Source organism: Triturus cristatus, chromosome 8, assembly GCF_964204655.1.
Source record: "Triturus cristatus chromosome 8, aTriCri1.1, whole genome shotgun sequence".
NCBI lineage: Eukaryota > Metazoa > Chordata > Amphibia > Caudata > Salamandridae > Triturus > Triturus cristatus.
The window spans coordinates 391,701,168-391,727,027 of NC_140591.1; the positions used below are offsets into that span (position 1 = coordinate 391,701,168).

The 25,860-nt window shown below is 47.8% G+C and overlaps 1 protein-coding gene across 1 annotated transcript in view; it reads left to right on the forward strand.

The window, feature by feature from the left end:
* Nucleotides 1–25,860, forward strand: part of UFM1 (ubiquitin fold modifier 1) — a 106,261-nt gene that overhangs the window by 23,531 nt on the left and 56,870 nt on the right. Inside the window, exon 2 of the mRNA XM_085621759.1 lies at nt 17,114–17,170. Coding sequence (XP_085477885.1) covers nt 17,114–17,170 — 57 coding nt within the window. The remainder of the gene's footprint in view (nt 1–17,113; nt 17,171–25,860) is intronic.

Here is a 25,860-nt window from a genome sequence, read left to right on the forward strand (position 1 = left end):
CTTTTCATTGTTCTCTCCTCAGGCAATAGGCCATGTACATAAACCGAGAGTCTTGCATCCAAGCTGGTTCTCAATTGCTAGTGGGCCAACCAAGGATTTTTAACACAGAGGCCAGTGAGCCGGTACAATAGTACTTAATAACAAAGTGTCATGGAAATAAGTCATTTTTTATGATTAAGTATGTATATTAACACATTTTCACCCAACAGTAATCCCAATGTACAGTGACGTAGAAAAGTGTTTGTTCTCAGTGCTCAGAAGAGTGAAACACTAGTGATAGAAATAGTTGTGAATCACAAAGCCTTCTTAAGATTGGCCCAGAAAACAAATTAAGTTATTTCTTTGAGTCCACCTTGACTGTGTGCCTCCCAGCATTGCGGGTCGCTGCAGCTATTTTTTGTTTCACTCAACTTGTCTGCTTCTCGGCGGCCGGTTCAGTATTTTGCCCATATTCATCCTGCCCTTCAGCAAAAGCCGAGCAAAAACACTCTGCCGATTCAGACCTATTGCAACAATTTTTAGGCGTCTTCTGCATGTATGTGTTGATTTTGTTACATGCTGTCACCTTCTTCTTGAACTCGTGTATTAAGAGTCCTAATGATTATTCCGTCATTAGTAGGGATCGAAATGCCTTCGACTAATTAGTCGAACCTAATGCAATTTGTATCTAAACTTATTCTCTGGGTCTTCTATTAATACAGATTTGTGTTAAAGCGCCTGTCTAAAATGTATTGTTCAGAGGCTAACTAGTAATATTCCTAGTTTCTTGCAGGAACATGAAGCTGTGGACCCACAACGGGGCACTGTTGCCTGTATGATTTTCACTGGTGATTCTCTTTTTAAATTCCCTTTCAATTTAAATGAAGCTGTAATAAATACTCTAAACAGTATAGTTCACGGAGGACAATACCAATCCTTTTTTCAATTAAAATACCCAGACCCACTTTTGGCATCACACTTGACTCATAGACTGCCTTGCAAGTGGGTATTACAGGTAATGCTCATGATTTATTTTCTCAAGTGACTTACCTGCTTGCTGTGTGATATTAGAAACAACAGTCTGAATATATAGACTGATGTTTCCATGGCTTCTAAATTGCGCTATTGCAATTAATAACAGCTATTGGAACAACCACAAACTCATTGTGCAGTCTGTAATTCACTCTCTTAAATACGGTTCTACAAATATAACCGCTTTAAACACCTGCTTTTGTTTTATGACTCACTAATTTTTAGGTCGAGCCTAGAGTCAGCACGCATGCCTTCTCTGCGAGGCATGCTGTAATTACTCTGGTGGCTTCGTCGCTTTTCATTGATTTCTTTGTGTGCCTTTCGAAATGTCTTTCTTTTGTGTGGTGAATCTCTGCCATTTTTCCCTCCTTTTGGTGTGCTTGTCACGCCCATGGCAAATGGCCCTGTTACATGGTTGATTTCACATCAGGCCATTTATCTTACTTGCGGCATGCTTTTTTTCCATTTGATTTCTGGCCGGAACACAAGCGCTCGTGTTTTGAGTCAATGTTGGTTTCTTTCCATAACATCATTTTACATCTACCCTCAATGCGTCCACATAATGGGAGATGCTGTGCCCCCTCATCCATATAAAAATTTACAGTATCGCCCCAAGGTATCAGAGCTCACCAGTGAGGTCCAGCGTTTGTCATCTTGGGCCATGCTTGTGACTCTGCATCAGAGTCTGCACATGCCATAATGGTTGTATTTACGCAACGTTTCCAGGGGTTCTCACAATGTGAAGGTGCAGTACAAATAGGACTAAGTCTCGCCGTCAGCCTCTGGTGGCCTAGCAGCTGAAGTTCCAGCGCAAGGCTAGTAATAACACGGGATCAGCACGATTCAGGTTAGTTTTCCAGACTGGGAGGAAGTGCTCCTTCCTCTATTACACAGGAGTGGTGCCAACAAGGCTTCCCTCAACAATATCCCGGCGAGGAAAGAGGCCTGTGGAAACTGACTGTCACACTAGCATTGTGGGTATCACATTTTCCCATAAAAGAGGGAGGATTGTCTGAGAGAAATGGACGAGCATGGAGTAACACGTAACACCTCACCTTTTCAGGTGACAAGATGTTCCTCTGCTCTGCCTCCTTCATGTTTATCATGTTTTAATACTGTCTGTTCAATATTTAATTATGATCCCATAAACTCTATCTAATAAAACTATGAAGAAGTTGTGACGAGAGGGGTTTAAATTGCAGCTTGTGTGTTGTGACGAAAATGGATGCCTACATCCCGGGCACCGCAAGGCGTTGCTGTTGTTTAAAGTGGGAACTATTGCAAATGGGTGATGCTTTGGTCACGGGCAGGATGTTAATTTCAACTCAGTTCCAATACAAAGTAAAAACCAGAGGTCCACTGTACTGAAATTAATTAATTCAAGCAAGGAAGAGGGCGAGGATATGGTGTTACCGCAAGACCTGGCTCTTTGGAACTGGGTAAGGTGGCTCCAGTTTCGGCGTCGGCTCAACACCCTTTGATTCTGGGCAAATGTAATCTCCCCGTGCCTTAAAAAAAACAGTGACCATGCGCACTATAAATGCTGCTCTTGTAAAGTGCTCCAATGCTTTGAGGTAGAGTTAGCGCTGTGTAACACTGCAAAGAAGTGTGCCTCTGTGTGTTTGGTAGATAAGGTTTAACTGAGGCACATTAAGACACAGTGACTTGCATTTGATCATTAACCACAGAAATGTGATGGGTATTTCACCTGACCTCTTACAAATTGTTTCGAAAACTGCTTCTGTGGTTTGGACAGTGCACATTTTATTTTGAAATCACATTCTGGCACTCCTGCTTCACATGCCTGAAAAGTATAAGATAGTTCTTAGCAATGAGAGTCTCTAATTGGCAGTGGTATGCACCCTGTCCAAGTAGGGACTCTTCTTTCTGGTCAGGATAGGGAGATTATACACCCAAGATAACCCCTGCTTGCCCCCTTGGTAGCTTGGCACAAGCAGTCAGGCCTATTTCAGAAGCAATGTGTAAAGTATTTGTACACACAGTAACACAGTGAAAATACTGAAAATGGACACCACATCAGTTTAGAAAAATTAAGTAGCTTTACACTTTGCACGGAACTCTGGTTGCAACGGTTTCTTTGGCCTCGGGCAGGTACTGCGTTAATTTCTTCAGCCGCACAGCGGTGGCGTGTGGAAATTTCTCCCGCTTGGCGGTGCTGCTTCGGAAAAGCAGGTGCTGGAAGGGCAGTACGTCGACTTTGATAGTTTTAAGCAGCAAAACAACCTCCAAGGGCCCAGAACTGGAATTGGCACCACAAGGCAGGGCAGAACTCCCAGCGGTGAAGTTCAGGAATGCTGCAGATGAAGTCTTTGATGGCCCTGAGACTTCCAACAGGAGGCAAGCACGCAAAACCCATTGGAGACACTTCAAAAGCAGGATACACAGCAAAGTCCAGTCTTTTCCCTCTCCAAAAGACGCAGCAGCTACTGCAGGCCAACCCACCCCTCACACAGAAATGGCGGTGCTCATCACACAGCTCTTCAGCTCTTCTTCTTGGCAGTGTCCTCTTGTTTCCAAAAGTGATCTAAAGTCCTGGGGTTTTAAGTCCAATACTTATACCCCATTTCTCATTGTAGTCTTTGTTTCAGAGTCACTGAGCTCAGTACAAACGAGTTCTGTCCTCTCTGGTCCAGCTTGACAACAGGGGGTGGAGACAGCATTGTGCAGAGCAGGCACAGCCTATTCAAGTGCCTTTGAAAACTCCTCCCACCACTCTAAATGCAGAAAGGTCTATTCAGCCTGGCTATGAGTCACCCAGGAAAGGCAGGACACACCTTGTGACTGTCTAGAGTGAAGGCACACCCCCAGCTCCTGTCACTCTTAAACAAGACAGTGACTGCAAAAACAGGCAGAGGCACACAGATTGGTAAAGCAAGAAAATGCTCACTTTCTAAAAGTGGCATTTTTAAACATACAATTTAAAAACCAACTTTACTAAAAGATATATTTTTAAATTCTGAACTCAGGGAGCCCAAACTCCAATTCTCCATCTTTTTCAAATTGAAAATTACACTTGTAAGATGTTACAGGGCAGCTCCAATGATTACCTATGGGATAGATAGCCTTTCAATAGTGAAAAACTATGCCCCCTGCCCATGGGGCTAACTTGGGCTTACCTCAGGGGTGCCTTGCAGGTAGTTAAAGGGAAGGTGAGGGCGTGGCAAGTGGCTGCAATGGCAGGCCTGGGACAAGTTTACAGGGCTACTCATGTGGGTGGCACAATCAGTGCTGCAGGTCCACTAGTAGCATTTGATTTAGAGGCCCTGGGCACGCATGTTGCACTTTACTAAGGACTTACCACTAAATCAAATATGCCAATCATGAAGAACCAATCAAAATCACAATTTACACAGAGAGCACATGCACTTTAGCACTGATCAGCATTGGTAAAGTGCCCAGAGTCCTACAGCCAACAAAAACAGGTCAGAAAAGGCAAAATGTCTGGGGATAAACCTGCAAAAAGGTCCAGGTCCAACACAACACCCACCAGCCGAAAGCCAGGGTAGACCAATCAATACCTCTATGGACTTCCCTGATTGGGGCGATAGAACATGGACCCTGTCTTGCAACAGCAGGGGCACACTCCAGTTCTATGCCTCTCTGAGCCCTGTTGGATCCCTTTGTCCATACTCCTAGGGCCCACTAAGCTAACCCATGGGGAACCATTCTCCTCACCTGTGGATACCATCTGTACAGCACCTAACTTTTCCTTGCTCACAGACTTATCCCAGTGGCCAGATAGTACCACCATGTGGTGCGACCTATTCCACCGCCGGGGTGAAACTCCTGTTCTGTAGTAGGGGATCTCTGTGTATAGTCATAATCTAGTGAATAGTCCCGCCCATGTGCGTGGACCCCGGAGCAATAAAAAATAATCTCTAAAGGTGACAAATCATGCAGACCTGCATACACCTTTAAGAGAGAATTTAATTTAAAGACAGATAATGCAGCCTATACCCACAGGCTACACTGTCCAGAACTTCAACTAGAATTCCACCAACATCCACAAACAGCACTGCCTGTCCAGCTTTTCTCCACATAGGACAAAACCCTGCCTCTACCAGCAAAAGCCTCTGGAATGATAGAGAGGAAGGAGTGGACAGACAAGCCCTATAGGCTGCCATTATGTGGCTTAGAACAGGATACTGTGCCTTTAAGAAAACTTTCCAGATTTCCAGAACTTTCCCTAGTATCCCAGAATGCCCAGCAGGTCCCTTTTACTTTCAGTTCTTTTTTCCGGCTCCTGCTAGCAGGACCCTGGAGCATTGAGCTCTCCCCTTTTCAAGGGTTTATTGTAGTTTTTGTCAATTTATGTCACTTTTTCAAGTGCTTAGTGGCTGGTACTGTCAACATGCCTGGCTTGTTTGACAAGTGCCCGGAGTGTGGTAGAAAAAAGGCTAAAACAGATCCACACGAGGTGTGTATAGGTTGCCTTCCCCAGTCCCACGTGCCTGAAGACTGTGAAATCTGCCACTCGTTCTCAGCCAGGACCCTGAGGGACAGAATGAAGATCAGGCTTCAAGTCCTGGAGGAGAGAAGGCTGAAGGCACCAGGTGGGTCTGGAGGGGCTGATTTGGCCCATACTGAGGCCTCTGGGGGGCTCCCCAGGGGCAGGAAGACCAGTAAGCGTCCCCACTCCCCGTCGAGGGCGTCGACGGCGGCGTCGAGGGGGATGACTACCATCTGTTCGCCGTCTCCCCAGGGCTCTGGGGAGAAGCGGCGTCGACGGTCGACGTCGAGGGACCTGAACAGGCCGCCGTCGACTACATCGGCATCTTCTGCGACGACGCCGTCGACGTCGCCGTCCAGCAGTCGGCGTCGAGATCGGACCCGGCGTCGGCGCTCGCCGTCGAGGGGAGATCGCCGTTCGCCGTCGGTGAAGAGGAGACGGTCGACGTCGCCGTCGAAGAGAGGTTCGACGTCGATACGATCGACGTCGATCTTCTGGACGTCGAGGCACAGATCGCCGTCGAGACGAAGGTCGCCGTCGAGGCGAAGATCGCCGTCGAGGCGAAGATCGACGTCGAGGAAGAGAGAGTCATCGGGATCGGTGTACTCTGTGGTGTATACGCCTCCTCGGATGCCTACGTCACCGCCTCCTCCTCCACCACCTCCGCCTCTGCCCCCACCACCACCGCCACCTCCACCGCCACCACCGCCTCCACATCCGCAGCCAGCACCACTGCCTCCGCCGCCCCCACCTCGGTCGTTACCATGCACTCCGTTGGGGCTGCCGGCGGTTCCTCCGCGGTCGGTTTCCCTTCCAAGGTACCCGACTCCGCCGCAGGGGACTCCGAAGCCACGACGTCCGCGGTCGCCGGGACCGACTAGACCAGCGGGCAGACCGAAGCCGAAGAGGTCGCGCTCCCGCTCTCTCAGGAGGAGAAGATCACGGAGCCATGGACGGTCATCGTCGGACTCAGGACGACGCCGTAGGAGGCACAGGTCCAGGTCGCACACGCGGTCCTCGACCAGAGATTTTTCCCCGACGCTGTCGGACTCGCCGGGGACTAGGGTGTCTCCGGTGGACGATTTGGTCTCTTTCCAAGAGGTGCTGTTGAGAGGGGCAGCAAAGTTGGGTATCACGGTGACGGTTCCCACACCCACGACGTCCGTAATATTCGAGACACTTCATAAGAAACATCTGTCTCGCCCTCTACTGCTTCTTGTACCAGGACTGGTGGAGCCCGCGTTGGAGCTGTTCCTCACTCCCGCGGTGACGAAAGCCGCCCCCTCCAGGCTCATGAAAAAGTATAGGGCCCCGGAGTCAGACCCTACCTTTTTGAGGGTGGACCCGAAGCCGGATTCGGTCATCGTGACAGCGGCGAGGAAACAACATGCGACCGCTCCTTCATCGACGGTCCCGCCTGACAAAGAAAGCCGCTGGCTGGATTCTGCGGGCAGGAAGGTGTGTGGGACCGCCGCCACCACCATGAAGGCGGCGAGTGCAGGGGCTTTGTTGGGGCGTTACGACCGGGCCCTGTGGGAGTCCCTGCAGCAGTATGCGGATCTGCTGCCCCGGGACAGGAAGGAGGACTTCTTGGAAACAGTGCGCGAGGGCATGCTGGTTTCGAATCAGGTGATCGGCGCGGCGGCGGATGTCTCCTTGTTGGCCGCCCACGCCTACTGTCATGGCGTCCACCAGAGGCGGCATTCGTGGCTGCGCCTGACGTCCCTCAAACCAGAGGCGCAGCACAGAGTGGCCAACCTGCCCTTCTCCGGGGAAACCCTGTTCGGAAAACATGCGGATGATGAGATGGCCCGCATGAAGGCGGAGGCGGAAACCCTGACGGCCGTCGGGTTGGAGAAGGCCGAGAAGAAGAAGCGCCTGTTCCAGAGGCGGTTCGGGTCTACGGGCAGAGGGCGTGGGCAGGGTTCGGGACAGCAGCAGCACCAACAGCAGCAGTTCCGGAAGCCCTTCCAGAAACGCCAGAGGGGTAGAGGAGGCCAGCAGGCGGCTACCACTACCAAGGGCCCGGCCGGGTCTCAGCCCTGAGGGCTAATTCCCCCTCAACCGTTACCCACTCCAGTGGGGGGAAGCATTCAAGTTTTTCCGGCAGAGTGGAGAAAAATTACTCAGGACAAGTGGGTGCTGAATATTGTTTGCAATGGATACAGTCTTCGGTTTATCAGCCCGCCTTCAACGATTCCGCCGGTCAGCTCTCAGTTCCAGCTGAGAGAGCTCCAGGCGGAGGCAGACATCTTGTTGAGAAAAAAGGCGGTAGGAGAGGTACCTCTGTCTCAAAGGGGAAGAGGTCTGTACTCTCGGTTCTTCCTCGTTCGCAAGAAGGACAAGAACGAGTTCAGGCCCATTCTGGATTTGCGACAGGCAAACAAATGGATTCGCAGAGAGAAGTTTCGCATGCTATCGTTGCATCAGATTTACCCTCAGCTGCAACGGGGAGACTGTCTCTGTGCCATAGGTCTACAGGATGCGTACTTCCATGTGCCCATAGCACGGAAGCACAGGAAGTTCCTGCGATTCCAAGTCGGCGCCAATCACTATCAATACACAGTACTGCCATTCGGGCTAAAGTCTGCGCCCAGGACCTTCTCGAAGTGCATGGCGGTGGTGGCGGCACATCTGCGAAGGAACAAGGTGTTTGTCTACCCGTATCTGGACGATTGGCTGATCAAGGCGTCATCCTTCTCGGAAGCGCAAGATCACTTCCGGTGGACGTGCGCTCTCTTGCACAAGCTGGGGTTACACGTCAACATGTGCAAATCGGTCCCGACTCCGGTCCAGTGCATACAGTACCTGGGAGCCTCCATCGATACGCGGTCTGCAAGCGTGTCTCCTTCGGAGGAGAGACGGTTATCACTCCTTCGGAAGGCTCAGGACCTCAGGACTGCTCCATCGACGACAGTGAGGAAGGTGTCTTCTCTACTGGGATCGATGGCCTCCTGTATCTTCCTCACGCACGGCTAAACATGAGACCACTGCAGGAGTGCTTGGAGGATCAGTGGGATCAGAGGACAGGCTCTTGGGACGACAAGATACGACTGTCTCTGCATGCTCTTCAGTCTCTGAAGTGGTGATGTTGGCAGGAAAACCTCCTCAAGGGGGTTCCCTTCCACAAGGACATTCCCACGACGAGTGTCGTGACGGATGCGTCTCTCCAGGGCTGGGGAGCGCATTCCGGGGACTTGCAGGTTCAACGAAAGTGGTCTCCTTTGCAATCGACGTACCACATCAATTTCCTGGAACTCAGATCTGTCTTCCTGGCACTGAAGGCCTTCCTTCCGTCCTTCCAGACCAACTCGCTGCTGATACAGATGGACAATACAACCACGATGTATTACCTCAACAAGCAGGGGGGGTCGAGATCGCGCACTCTGTCGCAGGAGGCGCAGGCGATCTGGCACTGGCTTCTGGCCCGAGGACTGACTATTACGGCCACGCATCTGCCAGGGGTGCAGAATGCTCAGTCGGACGCCTTGAGCAGGCTGATTCAGGAAAACCACGAATGGGTCATAAACGACGAAGTACTAGGAGAAGTCTTCGCAAGGTGGGGGACTCCAGACGTAGATCTGTTCGCCACCGCCGAAAACAGCAAATGCCGAGACTTCGCATCCAGGTACTACCAGCGGGGGACGCTGGGGACTGCGCTATGGATCGATTGGTCGAACAGCTTTCTGTACGCTTTTCCACCCATTCCCCTGATTCCGGCAGTGCTCATCAAGCTGTCCCAGTCCAGGGCGCGGATGATCCTGATCGCCCCGGAATGGCCCAGGCAGTGGTGGTTCACGGACCTACTTCACCGGTCTCTCCTTCCTCACATGCGGTTGCCGTGCAGGCCGGACCTTCTCACGAAGTTCGGGGGGCGGATGGTGCACCCCAACCTCTCGTCTTTGAGTTTAGCGGCATGGCTCCTGAAATAGTGCAATATGGCCATCTGAATCTACCAGACGATTGTATGGACATACTGAAGGAGTCTAAACGACCTTCCACTAGGACATCCTATGCCTACAAGTGGAAGAGGTTCTGTATCTGGTGTAAGTCCAAGAACTTTGATCCGACGACATGTAAGGAAGATGTCATCCTTCCGTACCCTTTACATCTGGCGCAGTCTGGCCTTAATTTCCATTCCATTAAGGTTCATCTGGCTGCTTTGACTGCTTACAGGAAATGCCCTTCACAGACTTCCTTCTTTCAGATCCCTGTGGTCAAGGATTTTTTGGAAGGCTTGAAGAAAGTGTTTCCTCCCGTCAGACTTCCCTCGCCTTCCTGGGACTTGAATGTGGTGCTGTCCAGACTGATGAAGAAGCCTTTTGAACCCATTCACAAGGCTTCATTGCAGCACCTATCCTGGAAGGCGGCGTTCCTAGTGGCCATTACATCGGCCCGCAGGGTGAGTGAACTTCAGGCATTATGTTGTCAAGAACCTTATACTGTATTTCATGCTGCTAAGGTTGTGATGCGTACTCATCCTAAATTTCTTCCTAAGGTTATCTCTGATTTTCATGTCAACCAGACCATAACTTTACCTACGTTCTTTCAGAATCCCTCTTCTCCAGCGGAAAGGTCTCTCCATTCCCTGGATGTTCGGAGGGTGTTGAAATTTTATCTGGATAAGACCAAGGATATTCGTAGGTCTGACCAATTGTTTGTTAATTATGGATCAGTCAGGACTGGTCTTGCGACCTCTAAGCAGTCCATTTCTCGGTGGATTGTGTCCTGCATACAATTGTGTTATCAAAAGGCTAATAAGACCTTAGGGGGTAAACCTAAGGCTCATTCCACCAGGGGCAAAGCTGCCACGACGGCTTTGCTGTGTAATGTTCCTATTGCGGAAATCTGCAAGGCGGCCACTTGGAAGTCGGTCCATACCTTTGCTGCGCATTACTGTCTGGACTCGGATGCCAGGGCAGATGCTCAGGTTGGGCAGGCTTCGCTGCGAAATTTGTTCGCACAGTAGTGGTTTTTGTCTTGTTTGTTCTCCACCGCTGTTGTTGTGTGGGGATGGGCTTGCCATTCTATTCACTAGATTATGACTATACACAGAGATCCCCTACTACAGAAGGAGTAGTTTCTTTTCTGTAACTCCAGTTCTGTAGTAGGGGTATCTCTGTTATAGTCATAAGCGCCCGCCCTCCTCCCCGGTGGAGAGATAATTATTCATGTGAAGAATGCTACAGGTCTGGCGTGCTACGCCTTCAAAAAGAACTGAAAGTAAAAGGGACCTGCTGGGCATTCTGGGATACTGGGGAAAGTTCTGGAAATCTGGAAAGTTTTCTTAAAGGCACAGTATCCTGTTCTAAGCCACATAATGGCAGCCTATGGGGCTTGTCTGTCCACTCCTTCCTCTCTATCATTCCAGAGGCTTTTGCTGGTAGAGGCAGGGTTTTGTCCTATGTGGAGAAAAGCTGGACAGGCAGTGCTGTTTGTGGATGTTGGTGGAATTCTAGTTGAAGTTCTGGACAGTGTAGCCTGTGGGTATAGGCTGCATTATCTGTCTTTAAATTAAATTCTCTCTTAAAGGTGTATGCAGGTCTGCATGATTTGTCACCTTTAGAGATTATTTTTTATTGCTCCGGGGTCCACGCACATGGGCGGGACTATTCACTAGATTATGACTATAACAGAGATACCCCTACTACAGACCTGGAGTTACAGAAAAGAAACTACTCCTTCTACCCCCCCACCATCCGCAACTCTGACTACCACGACAGTAAGCCACAGTAGCCACTGACCGCTGTCAGTGATGAGAGCCAGGCCTCGGGGTTCTCTATCCTCTGTGCTCTGACCTCAAAGCTGGAAACCCTTGACCCACTGATCCCCTTCGCCCCTTTCTCTGCACGTCTGTACTTCTGCACCTTCCTCCTTGGCATGGTGCTGCCAGATTCCAGAACTGGTGGGGCTCTTGAGACAGCCGCCTGTCCCTCCCCCAGCTCTCCTGACACTAAGGGGTCCCCCTCAGGGATGGCCTCCCAATACAGACTATGCTCTCCTCCTCCTGGTGCTCACTCATGGAACCATCCAAGCTCTGGGACTGGGATTTGGGCAACCTAAGCCTCCGCCCACTCCCACTTCTCTGAAAGGGACATGGGACCCCTCACCCATCCCAATACATGGTCGGAACCTATCTTGGCTACTACAACTCCCCCTTTCCCCCCTGCCTCCCAACCCCCCCCCCCCCCCAATCCCCAGGGTTGGGCAAAACCTGAGCCACCCCTTTCAGGATCACTCCAAAAAACCTCCTCAAACCCTCTGGAATCCACCAAAAGGTCTGCCTCCAGTGCATTCTCCCTGGGGTTCGAGAACTCTCACTCCACCAGGTGTTGGGGTTGCTCTGGAAAACGGCAACTGGATCAATGTTCTCCAGCAATCAAATCACACAGCCCCTCACATCAAGTAAGTAAGCCTTTATTGTATAAAGTTAATTAAAACTGATACAAAGTTAATGATAAAAAGGCGTGCAAATAATGCTCATGAATTGCTAAAACAAATCTGTTAACCAAACTACACTCTACATCACCAACCAAACTACACTCTACCTCACCATCCAGTGCCTTTCGAACATACCCCACACCACCCTCCTGAGACTGGTGAGACATAATAAGACGGTCCTTGAAACTCAACCCACACTCTTCTGGGGTGCCTCCATACTTCACTTCAAGGGTTTCTACTATGGGGGAACATCTCTCCCTGCCACTCCCTTCTGGAGCCAGTATAGTGTCCCTCCCATCACTAGAAATATGACTCCTTATGCCAGTTGCTACTTCAAGGACCATGCGTACCACTGGAGCCAACACACAAACCTGAACCTCCTAGTGTATGTCACCCCCCTCCTTCAAGTCAGACACCAAGTCTCTGGCCATGATTTCTTATTCCGCAGTATTGCACATAACAATTTTGCTGCCAACATCTGAGCTGGACTCCTCATGGCTTTCGACTCCAGCCCTCCCAAGCTCAGTTCATGAGCTACACAAAATTCCTTTTCCTAGGCTTAGGCTCTCTCGGCCTCAGCCCTCTCTAGCTCTCGGTCCAGCTCTATCACGCTCTGCTCGCAAGCTAGAAGCCAATTCTATTTCTCTGTTCCCTCTCAGGGCCACTGCCCTCACTTTCAGAGAAGTCCTCCTTCTGAGACTCATCTGGTAGTGTTGCTTCCCAATGTTTGTCCTCATTGCAATACAGGGCTGCCTCAATATCCTCCCTTGTGGACCTTATCTTCACTGCCAGCCCCCTTTCCTCGCAGAAAACCTTTAGCTCCCTCGTTGAATAGATGTACAGGTGCCAGAAGTCGATATCCATTCTGTCAAGACCTAACAGGTGCAACAAAGAACCAGAGTTTCAAGTATCAACCAAAAATTCCAGAGGACACCAGAGAACATAAGAAGGAAAAAGAGTATGTGGTCATGTTATGGTCTGCACAATGCAGTAGTGTACACTAATCACTCTATGTCAAGTACAAACCCAAGTCCTATCCCAACGCTGACCGTTGTTGTTAGAAATGGGATCTCTAGTTGGCAGTTGTATGCACCCTGTTCAAGTAGGGACCCTTCCCTCTAGTCAGGACATGGGGATACACACCCAAAATAACCCCTGCTCACCCCCTCGGTAGCTTGGCACAAGCAGTCAGGCCTATCTCAAAAGCAATGTGTAAAGTATTTGTATATAACACACACAGTAACACAGCGAAAATACTACAAATCGGCACCACACCAGTTTAGGAAAATAATGTATCTTTATCTAAACCAAACAAGACCAAAACAAAAAAAATCCAACAAAACAAAATATCACTTTTAGAAGATTTTCGCAACTCTGTCATTATAGAACTCTATGGATGCGGTGATTTTACACAAAGTACATTTAGATGCGTTAAAAAGTCACAAGGAAAACAGCCACAGAGGAGGGAAGTGTCAGAAAACACAGTGATGGGTCTGTTCTTGAGTGCCTGGGGAGGTGATGCGTCAGTTCTTCTGCATGCAGTAGAAGTGGGGTGTCAAATCTGATCTTTATCGAAATCCAAGACGGTTCTGGTGGTGCACAGATGCAATGCGTTGAAATCTGGACGTGATGGCGGTTGATGGAGCCGCTGCAAACAGCCACTGTGTCGATTTCTTCAGCAGTCCAACGATGCTCCGATTCATTCAGCTGCACAGCAGGACCTGATAGGAGTCAGTGCGGTGGTCTTTGACTTGGGAGACACTGATTCCTCAACTCTGGCTGCGGTAGGTTCTTCGGCCAGGGGCAGGCTCTGCATGGATTTCTTCAGCCCCTTGGTGGTGATACGTGGAAATATCTCCTGCACATCAGCGCTTTGCCTGAATAACTGGTGCTTGAAGGGCGATACATTGATTTTTATGGTTTCAAGCAGAAAACAACCTCCAAGGGCGCAGAACTGGAATTGGCACCCCCAAGGCAGGTCGGAACTTCTAGCAGTGGAATTCAGTGATGCCTTTGATGGCCTTGAGACTTCCAACAGGAGGCAAGCACACACAAGCCCTTGGAGAAACTTCACAAGCAGGATACACAGCAAAGTCCAGTCCTTTTCCACTGAAAAGCAGAAGCAGCAACTGCAGGCCAACCCAGCAAAGCAACACACAGCAAAGGGGTAGTCCTCCTCACAGCTCTTCAGCTCTTCTCCTTGGCAGAGGTTTCTCTTGATCCAGAAGTGTTCTAAAAGTCTGGGGTTTTAGGTCCAATACTTATACCCCTTTTGGCCTTTTAAGTGGGCAGACTTAAAAGAAATCTTTGTTGTTCACAAGTTGTTAGATGTTACAAGGCAGCTCCAATTATAAGCTTTGGGAGAAATAGCCTTTCAATAAAACTCTGTAAAATAAAATAAATAATGAAAAACAAATTGGTAGCATATCAGGACATGAAAAACACACCAGCATTTCCTACCTTTCACATAAACTGCACCCTGCCCATGGGGCTACCTTGGGCCTGCCCTAGGGGTGCCTTACAGGTAGTAAAAGGTAAGGGTTAGGGCCTGGAAAGTGCGTGCACTTGCCAGGTCGACATGCCAATTTAAAAACACATTCACAGACACTGAATGGCAGGCCCGAGATAAGTTTACAGGGCTACTCATGGAAGCAGCACAATCAGTGCTGCAGGCACACTTGTAGCATTTGATTTAGAGGCCCTGTGCAAACACAGTGCACTTTACTTGGGACTTACCAGTAAATCAAATATGCCAGCCCAATCGGGGAGAACCAATCAGAATCACAATTTACACAGAGAGCATATGCACTTTAGCACATCAGCAGTGGTAAAGTGGCAAGAGTCCTACAGCCCACCAAAACAGGTCAGAAAAAATAGGAGGTAAAAGGCAAAAAGTCTGTGGCTAAACCTGAAAAAAGGGTCAGGTCCAACAATAATAATATAAACACATAGCGTTGCTGTGGTTTAAAGTGGGAACTATTGCAAATGGGCCACACATTGTCACAAGCAAAATGTTAATTTCCATTTGATTCCAAGACAAAGCAAAAGCCAGAGCTCCACTGTACAGAAATCAATCAATTAGCAAGAGAGAGGTTGAGGTGTTACAGTCAGAGCTGCCAGTTTGGAACTGGGGAACATGCCTCCAATCTCGGCGTTTCTCAACATCCTTTGACTCTGGGCACACTTCGGCTCCCCATGCCTAAGAAAAAAAAAAAGTAATCCTGCACGCACTGTAACTGATGCTTATGTAAAGTCCTCCAATGCTTGCGGGTAGAGTTTGCGCCGTGTAAAACTGCAAAAAAGCGTGCCTGTGTGGTTGGTAAAAAATATGAGGCACATTAAGATGCAGAGACTTGCATTGGGTCATTAACCACAGAAATGTGATGGGGATTTCACCTGACCACTTACTATTTGTTTCCAAAGCAAACAGTTGCTTCTTCAGTGGTTCGGACAGTGCACATTTTATTTTGAATTCACATTCTGGCACTCCTGCTTTCTAGGCCTGGAAAGAATAATGTAATAATATAAAAAGTTGCTGCTTAGGAGGGTTTGTTGTGTAGGATTTCCTTACAATATGTGTGGTTTTCTAGGGTGCCGGAGTTCCTGTCAGATGGCAAATGAAAGTTTTATTTACACCTTCCCTTCCAAGAAGTCTGGTTGATGGGGGGGCGGGGAGTGGGAGTCTTTGGGGCATGTGTGTGGTTGGGTGCCCTCCTTTTTAGGTCGAGCCTACTAGGCAGCGTATGCGCTGACGGTTGCTAGGCATATTGTGGCTTATCTTGAATGTAGAGGGCTTGGAGCCCGCCCATTGATTACCATTGGTTGGCTTTCCATGTCACACTCATTTGCCTGCTTCTTGTTCATGCCCCAGCTTGTCAATATTGTGTTTGTTCGTCATATAGAGCATTGCCTCTTTATCATCGCTTTCATTCGCTGGCATCTTTGCTCTCATCGCTTGTGTTTTTTAGGTATAAAGGAGAGGCACTCAATAAAACCTGTGAACGTGCGCTCATTTGGAGGGTGTAGGGTTGCCACCTGGCTGGTTTTTCGCAGACTTTATTAGTATTTTAATGTTGATGCCAGAACAGTTCAGAAAATCACTTACAGCTGGTATTTTTTTCCCTGCCTCTGCACAAACCTTGAACAATAAATATAAGAAGAACTTTTAAAAGTGTTCTATAGCTGTCCTAATGATCCCTGGCTGTTGATTAAAATAAACAAAGGACGAAAGGCCATTTAAAAAAAAAAAGAAATACAGATGATTTTATAGAATGCTCTCTTTAATTGTCATGTCTGGGCTGTTGCAGAAGAATTTATTAATTTACCACCTATGTCTTTACCACGCATGTGCCTTTACCTAGCATGCCATGTAAAAACCCCCTGCCTCCACACACAAATTCAGCAAAACGTCTGGTAGATGAGGGAAGGAATTTCTGGGGCATGTGTGTTTGGTTGGGTGCCCTCCTTTATAAATCCAGCCTATTAGTGTCAAAGTTCTTTGTTAAAGAAATTACGCTCTTTTGAATTTTGAAGACACTTTATCATATTTTCACTAAACAGCATGGAAGCCCATCCTTGGGTGTGTGTTCGTTCATGAGTGGTACATGAAGTAACAGTAGATGTTGTAGTACCCAGGGTAATGTGCTGCATGGCTAAATACTAATACGGTCTCAAAAGCGAGACCTATTGGCTATGCCAATGCTTATTTAATTTGGTCTATAACTTTTTTAGCACCTTCATTTGTTTTATGACTCTACTCAAGAACTTTGATCTTATGTTCAGAAGCACATATTTTACCAATAACTTGGGTTTGAAGTGATGTAGTAATGCCACATTACAAATGGAATAATACAGCATCACAGAATTGATAACTTGTAACAGATTACTACTAACAAGCTGGTGATATTTTCATAAACATAACTATGGAAAAACCTTCTGTAACATTATGCTTTGTTCTTTCCCCAGTTATAGGCCAAAAAGCTGTGCAGCCAGGAGTTATAACACATCTTTTGTTTACATTACCATTATTACTTCATGAAAATGTCACCCTTGAATTTAGACTGTTCCCTTTAAGGTCCTTTGTAGCATTCATTACCTTTTAATAACTTGCATAAGCATCTCCAGTTTTTCAGTATTTAACATTTACAAGTGTAAGATGTGTTCACTATATCTTAAATTTCTTTCTATCAGGTCGAAAGCTACTTTTAAGATCACCTTGACTTCAGACCCACGTCTCCCTTACAAAGTGTAAGTGTTGGACCCTATTGTGATTACTGATGTGAAAAATCTGTTGCATAACTCAACATGTTCCGCCTATCAGTTGAGGAGTTTTTGAATGTCCGCACCCACATCTGTTAGTGTTTGCCCTCAAATTTCTCCATGGACTGGAAACAAATACTCTGGATCACTTCCTGCTTGTTTCCTTACTATCACCGATCTTATTTGCTCAGGTTTCCATTCTCCATCTACCTGCTGCCAAGGTCACATATTCTATCAGGAATGGGAAACGCCTATTACATGAAAGATGTTGAGTAAGATCAGTGACAAGAAGATTTATGGGCGGATTACGATGTGGCCCATAAAGTCTCTGACCTGCGGTCGGAGCCTTGAGGGCCGCATCCTAATGGGCCATGCGGTTTACTTTCCGACCTCCTTATTATGATGGAGGCGGTCAGAAAGTAAACCAGCTGGTCATTCCGGCTGGCTTCTGACGGGTTTAGAGAGCCCACTGGCCAGTCAAAAGCCAGCCAGTAATCTCAAAGGTGGGCCTTTCCGCCCTTGAGATTGCGATGCATGGTTTCTGACATGCTTTCCATGCCGGCCTGTCCAACATGGAAACCATGATGAAAAGCATGTTTAGGGGCCCCAGCAGGGCGCCATTTGGTGCACGGCCTCCGGTTGGAGACCCTTATGGCAGGCACCTTGAGGTGCCTGTCACGGGATGCAGGGATGAACTGCACCTCCCTTTTCTCAATTGGAGCTTGTGTTACGGCCGTTTTACGGATGTAACACGAGCTCCCATTGAGAAAAGGGAGCATGCGACCAAACAATGTTCAGTTGCATTGCAATGGGCCAGTCGGGACCGCCAGGTCGGTCGGTCCCAGGACCGAGTCGGTGTCGGGCGGAAGCAATTCCGTCTGACATCGAAATCGGCCCCTTAAAGTCTATTTTGTCTGACGGACAACTACACATTAAATTACTGTGAACGGGGACAGAGCTGTGGCACTACCAGTCGGGAAGGCTGAAACAATTCCCATTAGTATGGAGAAAGTGTGTAAGCCTGGGATTGGCGGGGGAGTACTGAGCCCATCCACAGCTCAAAAGATTTCTTGCTTTTTTGGAAAATAGCCAACTGCTGGGCCTATAGGTAGGCTGTGTGCTGACATTTTCTGCTAGAGGGTGAATTGCTGAAAGTAGCCAGCAATTCCTCGTGGCTGAAGCACACACTGCATCCCAGGAGCTAAAAGAACCTACAGAAGGGATGAAGGCCAAGACAGCTTTTAAAGCACACCACCTGCGTACTCTGGTAAAGTGGAAGGCAGTGACTAAAAGACTCTTCTAATTACAACTCCATGAGTTCCTGGGCTAAGTTCTTTGCTGTTCCCTAGGCCTTCCATCATGCCCTTTTGCCCTTCACTTTGCTCTTTAATTTGCCTGGCTCAAGCCTAGAAATGTTTGTCCCTTTAGCCTTAATGTGCCTGTTCCTTGTAGCCTCATCCCTGTGCTCTTTGGCCACTTATTTTCCTTTCACGCCGGCCCACTCACAAATGGCTGTCCTTCTGTCCCATGTCTCTGGTTCTTTCTTTCTTCAACCCCCCCCCCCCCCCTTGCTCTCACTTCATTGTCTCTCACTGAATGGCTCTTCATAATCCGGACATTTGTAGTCCAGCTCATTTATTTATGATAATTTCCATTGCTGAAATGCCTGATGGACAGACGTTTGTTTACCAGGTGGCTAGAAGGGAGCTCCTGCTGTACAGAAAATGTCTCCAAAATGTCTTTAAAAGTGTATTTTATGTCCTTTCTAGAGGTGATAATCAGACCGTATTAAGAGGAGAGTCATAAGCTACCAAGAGATGTCCGAAAGCTGCCTAAGTTTAGATTGCTAGTGCTCAGTCTAAACAAAAGAGTTGGAGTATACATGCAGCATGTCCACCTATCACTTTAAAACTGCTTCTACTGCTCTGCCCTGATGCTGCAACTGGTGTAAGTTGCTAGGTGTTCACTCTATTTTGTCACTTCTTATCTGAAAAAGAGTAATAGCATTGTCATCAGGGCGGGGCAAGAATATTTCTCAGTACGTTTAAAAGCTCACTTTTAATAAAGTTATTGCTAAAGCATTATTTGGTAGCACACTGGCATTTACAAACCGCAGATTTTCAATTGAAATGGCCACGAACCTTCCCACTAACCTGCACTAGCACTAGCATGCAGTTTTACTGATAAAACTGTATTGTGTATAAACAAGAATCTGTGGAAATTGGGTATCAGCAAAAATCTTTTTCATTTGCACATCACCAAGTAAAGTGTTCTGAATTGTTTTCATCCTATTAAAAACCTTTTTCATCTCACAGAATTACAAAAAAGTGCTTTCATAACTCCTAAAATAGATTTTGAACTGTTTGCACAGTTCATTTGCAACCTATTTAACTTTTTTTTGAAAAAAAACCTGACTTCCTACAGCCTTTCATTTCACACTCTTCTTACAGCACGATTGTCATAAACTTTACAAAGTCCTCTAACTTCGCTGCTTATTTTATTGTGGAGATTTTCTTTACTTTTCTTTCTCTGACTGCAAAGTTTAAGGCATAAGAATGCAAGCAACAGTGACCAGATAAAAACAAGATTTAAAGGTATCTTTATTGCTCATTCACTTTCTGAGATAACAGAACACCTGTTCTTTATCAGCTCGCCAGAACGGGCCAGTTGGCCCTAAAAATAGCTCGCCCTGATAAAATCGGATTTGCCTTAGTGAGTGGGTGAGTAGATTTCTTGAGGCCTGATAGAAGTCCACCAGGGGCACCCTGCTGCTCTGTAAGGCACAAGGGCTCTCCAGAAAGAGCTGAGCTGGAATCATAGGTGAGTGGTAGTATGGCCTGGAAAACTCGGTACACACCAGAACCAGTCTCTGGGTAGGGTCAGAGTTGGACGAAGGTGCCGGAGTCGGTATCTTGGAGTGTCAGCTGTGTAGTTACTCTTTGTCGTGGGCGTGGTGAGACGAGTGCCTCTTGGACTTTTTGCACTTCTCGCAGAAGTTGTCCTTGGACTTTGTCTTTGAAGTGTCAAAGACTGCGACTTGGAGTGAGACTGGGACCTGCAATGGGCCAACGACTTGGAGTGGGTCTGACGCTTGGAATGCATCCTATTTTGCTTAATGTGCTCTGTAATGTGTAGTTTTGCCTCCTGTAGCCTGATGGCCTTTGGTAGAACAGGGAGAATTTGTTACATGCCTTTGAGTTGTCCCTAGACACCATAGGAAGACATCATATAGATCCGTGGGTTTTATGTGCTTTCATAAATAAACGTTTTAATGGAATACCGTATTTCATATTAATGGACGTTTTCAGAATGACTGGCATTGTCCGTTTCATAGAAACCAATTCATAGAATGTCTTTTTTTCACGAAGTTGGCTTCTGCCTACTTTTAAGGTGTGAATGAAGTGTTTGCAGGTATAAATTACAGAAATGTTTTGTTGAAGGTATTTATTTCAGTCTGTTACATGTGTGGACATTATTTTGGATTTATATCTTTTACATTGTCAAACAATTACTTCGGATGCTTTTAATTTACTGAACTCTTACCACCCCTAAACACCATCTTTTTGACCTGTCACCCTTGGTGTGAATTCCCCAGGCTTTTTGACTTCTGACCTCCTGTCTTGCTGATATCCTTTTTGCTGGCTTTAGGATTCTGGGTACTTTACCACCGATAACCAGTGCTAATGAGCATGTGCTCTGTAATCTAAACGTGGTAATGTTGGTTTAACCACAATTGGCTTATTTAATTTACTTAAAAGCCCCTAGTAAAGTGCTCTACATGTGACCAGGGCCTGTAAATTGATTGTTACTAGTGGGCTTGCAGCACTGATTGTGCCACCCACCTTAGTAGCCCTGTAAATATGTCTCAGGCCTGCCATTGCGGAGCCTGTGTGTGCAGTTTTAAACTGCCATTGCGACCTGGCAAGGTAACCTACTTGCCAGGCCCAAACCCTTCCTTTTATTACGTATGTCAACCCCTAAGGTATGCCTTAGGCAGCCCTTAGCTCAAAACTGAGTGGCCCATCGCCACTTCCCTTAGTCCAAGTCACACACGCCAAGCTCCTACCAACGATAGCCTACAGAGAGTGGACTACAGAGGGGAAGGGATTCCAAGATCCTGTAAAGCACAATCAAAAGAGCGTACATAATTATCTTCGGCTTGCCCAACCACACCTCGCAAGCACAGATTGGGTTGGAGTTTGATCTACAAAAACAGACATTGGCAAGACAATGGAATTACATTTTCACCTGGAACAAAATCCGGAAAGCCCCACCAGAAATCCTCAACCACCACTTATGGGTAGAACTACAACAGAGCCACTTGTCACCTGCCCCAAGCTACCTCAATTTGTTTTGTGTGTAGCACAGGGCTATCACAACTCTGAGAAACACCCATCACTAACACCGCAAAACATTGGTATAGAAAACAATAAAACTTCTATCACCGTTTGAAGATCAAGCTGCACTATCGAAGAGGGCTCATGGCTGGATGACCTTGAGTACTTGTACTGCTCTGCTCCCCCCTCCCCTCCCCCCAAAAAATATCTGGGACTGCTACCTTGCACACAGCATCTCCCGCATTGGCTCATGGATCAGGGAGGTTCCTCTTGTTGCTTATGCGGCACAGCACCTTTTATGCACCTGCAAAGAACTCCTAAAGCCTCACTTCTGCCAAAGAGGGATGCGGACACGGAGGAAAGCTGTGCTGGCATGCTTCGCACCAGAGGACCCACAGTTGAACTGACGATTGTTAAAATTCTTGACATTAGTGGCAAAAAAGATGCCAGCTCACTGAGAGAGGGACACACTGCTAAAACAACCCACAGCAAACCTAAAGCACTTTTGAGGAAATCACTGAACCCACGTTACACTTTTCACTCCTCTAAGTCCCACCAGCATAAAAACATTAAATAGATTCTAGTGGGAAATGGGGTCCCCATCAATTGACACTCCTCCAAACAATTTGAACTCAGAAACTCAATTCACGACTACTACAGTTTAGAATTATCTAAACAATATTTTATCAATTTTCCTTTGTTTTTAAGAAGATTTTAATGCTGTACATTTGATGCAATGGTTTTTATTAACTATGTTAATAAAATAAACTTGAACCTGGGCAGCCCTATGGGCAGGGTGCAGTGTATTTAAAAGGTAGGACATGTACTTTTGAGTTTTACGTGTCCTGGTAGTGAAAACTATTACATTTGATTTTCACTACTGCAAGGCCTATCTCTCCCATAGGTCAACATTGGGATTGCATTTTTAAATTTTTTTTTTTATTTTCTTTATTAAAAACCTTTATTTATGCCAACATGGATCTCAGCTATTCAGCCGACATCCCGGAGGTCCGGCAGCATGATAAGAACAACACGTGAGAGGGTCCATAACCATAGAACAGGAGTAACAAAGGTTTAGTTTTAAATTAAACCAAAAATGAAAAACAAAAGCAAGGCAAAGCATACAATAAACATGCGCCAGTTCTCAGTCGGGGCGAGGTCCCACTCCCATCAGCAGAGCAGTACAATACGCTAAAGAATTGAGGGGAAAGCAGAGGTATGGACTCCAAGTTATAGTCAGTTTTATGTCCAAAGTTGGAAATAGAGCTAGTGGGACAGTTGCACGTCTAACGTCTCAGTAACCGGGGGCACACAAATATCTCCCCTATAATGGTTCCATCGCCCCCATATCTTATGCCATTTCTTAGGGCGACCTCGGGCGCTGTACACCGTTTTCTCTCGGAACATGCCCCAGTCCATATTTTCCATCCATGTTTCGAGGTCTCTGGGATCCCCACAGCTGCGCAATATCGCCACCATATTCCCCAGGGTCACCCATTGGGTCTGAGCGGCATCATAGTCGGTGGGACCCCAGACATTCAATAGGCAACGTCTTGCCTCTGGTAGCAGTGCGATACCCGTGACCCTCTTCCATTACAGCGTGAATTCGTTTCCAGAACTCTGTGACCTCCCTACATTCCCAAATAATGTGTAGGAAGGTGCCCAACATCCCACAGCCTCTCTTGCATAAGCCATCTTCAGAGAAACCCATGTGAATCAGGCGGGGCCCCGTGACATAAACCCTGTGAAGTATCTTAAGCTGCACCAGCCTCAGTCTCGCCGGGATCGCAACCTCCTTCGGAGAGGAGATGGCATACTGCCAGTCCTCATCATTCAGTTCGAGACATCCCTAGTCCATTGTTCGCGCACATCGAGGAGGAGATCGGTCCGAACATTAACAAGCTTCTTGTAGATCAAGGAGATTGTACTCTCCGGCATATGGCCATCAAGAATCCTATCCTCCAAAGGAGAGGACTCGGGCACGCCCCCCCCCCCCTCGGTAAAGACAGATAGCAGAGCATGACGCACCTGGGCATATCGAAAGTATTCAGTACCCCCTAATTCGTACTCCGTCTGCAGCGTCTCAAACGATTTCACCTTACCCTTAGCCAGCAGATCCCCAACTTTAGAAATCCCAATTAGGTCCCACTTCTCGAATCCTTTCGTGTGCCATAATTTCCCCAATTTATCGGATTCGAAAAGCGGAGTAGCCTGGGTAAGCCTGTCCTTCCAACCCAGCGAATTTGTGACCGCCTTCCACACATGCACCGCCGTCTTGGTTGGCCCTGCGAGGGATCCATCCAGCGAATTGGAATACAGCGCCCTGAGATAATTACCCCCTCGCAACAACCAGCGATCCATAGCAAAGCCAGGGTTCAACGCCGGACCGTAAACACCGTGGTTAATCGCTCCCAACTGGGTAGCCCAATAATATCTTCTGATGTCAGGGAGTGCAATCCCCCCGTCATACCATGGAAGGCTCAACTTTGCAATAGCTATAAGCGGTCGACCATCCCACAACAGCGAGCGCTGGAGACTCTCCACCTCACGAAAATAACAAGCCGGAACTAACTCCAGGGTATTCTGTAGGGCATAGAGAAATCGGGGAAGAGATATCATTTTAAACAATGCGGCGCGGCCTTGGAGGGAGAGCGGCAGCCGCCTCCAACCCGCAACGTCCCGTCTCAAACGTGACAACGGAGGAAGTAGGTTCTTCTCGTATCGGACAGATGGATCGGTGGAAATATATATCCCTAAGTACAGAAAACCCTGCTGGGCGATCTGGATGGAGCAATTTCGCGGGACAATAGGGGTGTCTCCACTTAGAACATACAGATGCGACTTTCCCCAGTTAATGGCGAGACCCGAGTTTCTACCAAAAGAATTCAAGACGTCACAGACCAGTATGAGGGATTTCCTAAGTGAGGTCAGGTATAACAAAATGTCGTCTGCATACAAAGATATGCGGTCCTCGTAGTCCGGCGACCATCTGATCCCTTTTATGTCTGGCTGCCATCTAATCCATGCCGCCAGTGGTTCAAGGGCAAGGGCAAACAATAGTGGCAACAGAGGACAACCCTGCCGGGTGCCTCTCCCAAGCTCAAACGGATTTAATGCCCTACCGTTTACCGCGACTTTAGCAAAAGGTTCCTCATAGAGTAGTCTAATCCAGCCTATAAAACCCGGTCCGAAGCCAAATTTTGTCAGTGCTGCCCACAGATACGGCCACTCCACAGTGTCGAAAGCCATCATGGCATCAAGTGACGCCAAGATGGCCGACTCCCGCAACGTCCCCACCCTTGCGAGCACGCCATGGAGTCGCCTGAGGTTCAACGCGGTGTTGCGGTGTGGGATAAAACCGGATTGATCCGGGTGGATCAGGTCCCCAATGACCCTAATCAAACGGTTAGCCAACAATTTGGCGAGGATTTTTGGCTCAGCGTTGAGTAGTGAAATCGGCCTATACGAGCCACATCTGTTCCTGGGCTTGCCATCTTTGTGTATAACCACTATTGTCGCCAGACGTTGATCGAATGGGAGACACCCGTTATCCCGCGCCTCTACAAACATATCTCGCAAATGCGGGGCAATCTTATCCGGCCTGAGTTTATACAACTCGATCGGTAAGCCGTTTGGGCCCGAGGCCTTGCCCGGGCGTAGCGAGCGGATAGCAACTGCAACCTCATCCGCTGTAATGTTACCATCAAGGTCTTCCCTGTCTGTGTCCGAAAGACAAGGCAGGGTGATATCACGCAGCAGTTCATGCGAGTCATCCTCTAGCCTGTCCAACACAGAAGCATAAACCGTGCGGGAGTGGTCCGCGAAACACTGGACTATCCCATCGGGTTCGGTGACAATATCCCCGCCAACTGTCACTATTTCTGGCACAACTCTATTAACTCTTTCTTTTTTGTCTAACCACGCTATGAATTTCCCAGCCTTGTCCCCTACGTCGTACAATCGCCCTTGTTGTTCCCTGCTAATAACCTTGGCCGCGTTTGTCACCAGTGCTTTATATTCAGACTGTTTTAATCTCAGCTTATGCAGTGTGTCCGCCTTAACCTCATCTTCCAGAGCTGCCTCTAGTACCGCTATCTCAGACTCAATCTGTCCTACCTCCGCATCTCTCCGACGTTTGACATCCGCTATCAAGGAGAGAGCCTCCCCTCTCAGTACCGTTTTAAACGCTTCCCACAAAGACACCGCGGATGTAACCGAACCACAATTTTCCTGGAAGTAGAGATCGACCACGCGCTACGAGTCCTAGGGTCACGGAAATAACAGGGGTTAATCGGAGCCACCCTACCTGCCGCTCCCCGGCCAAAATCCATACAAATCCAC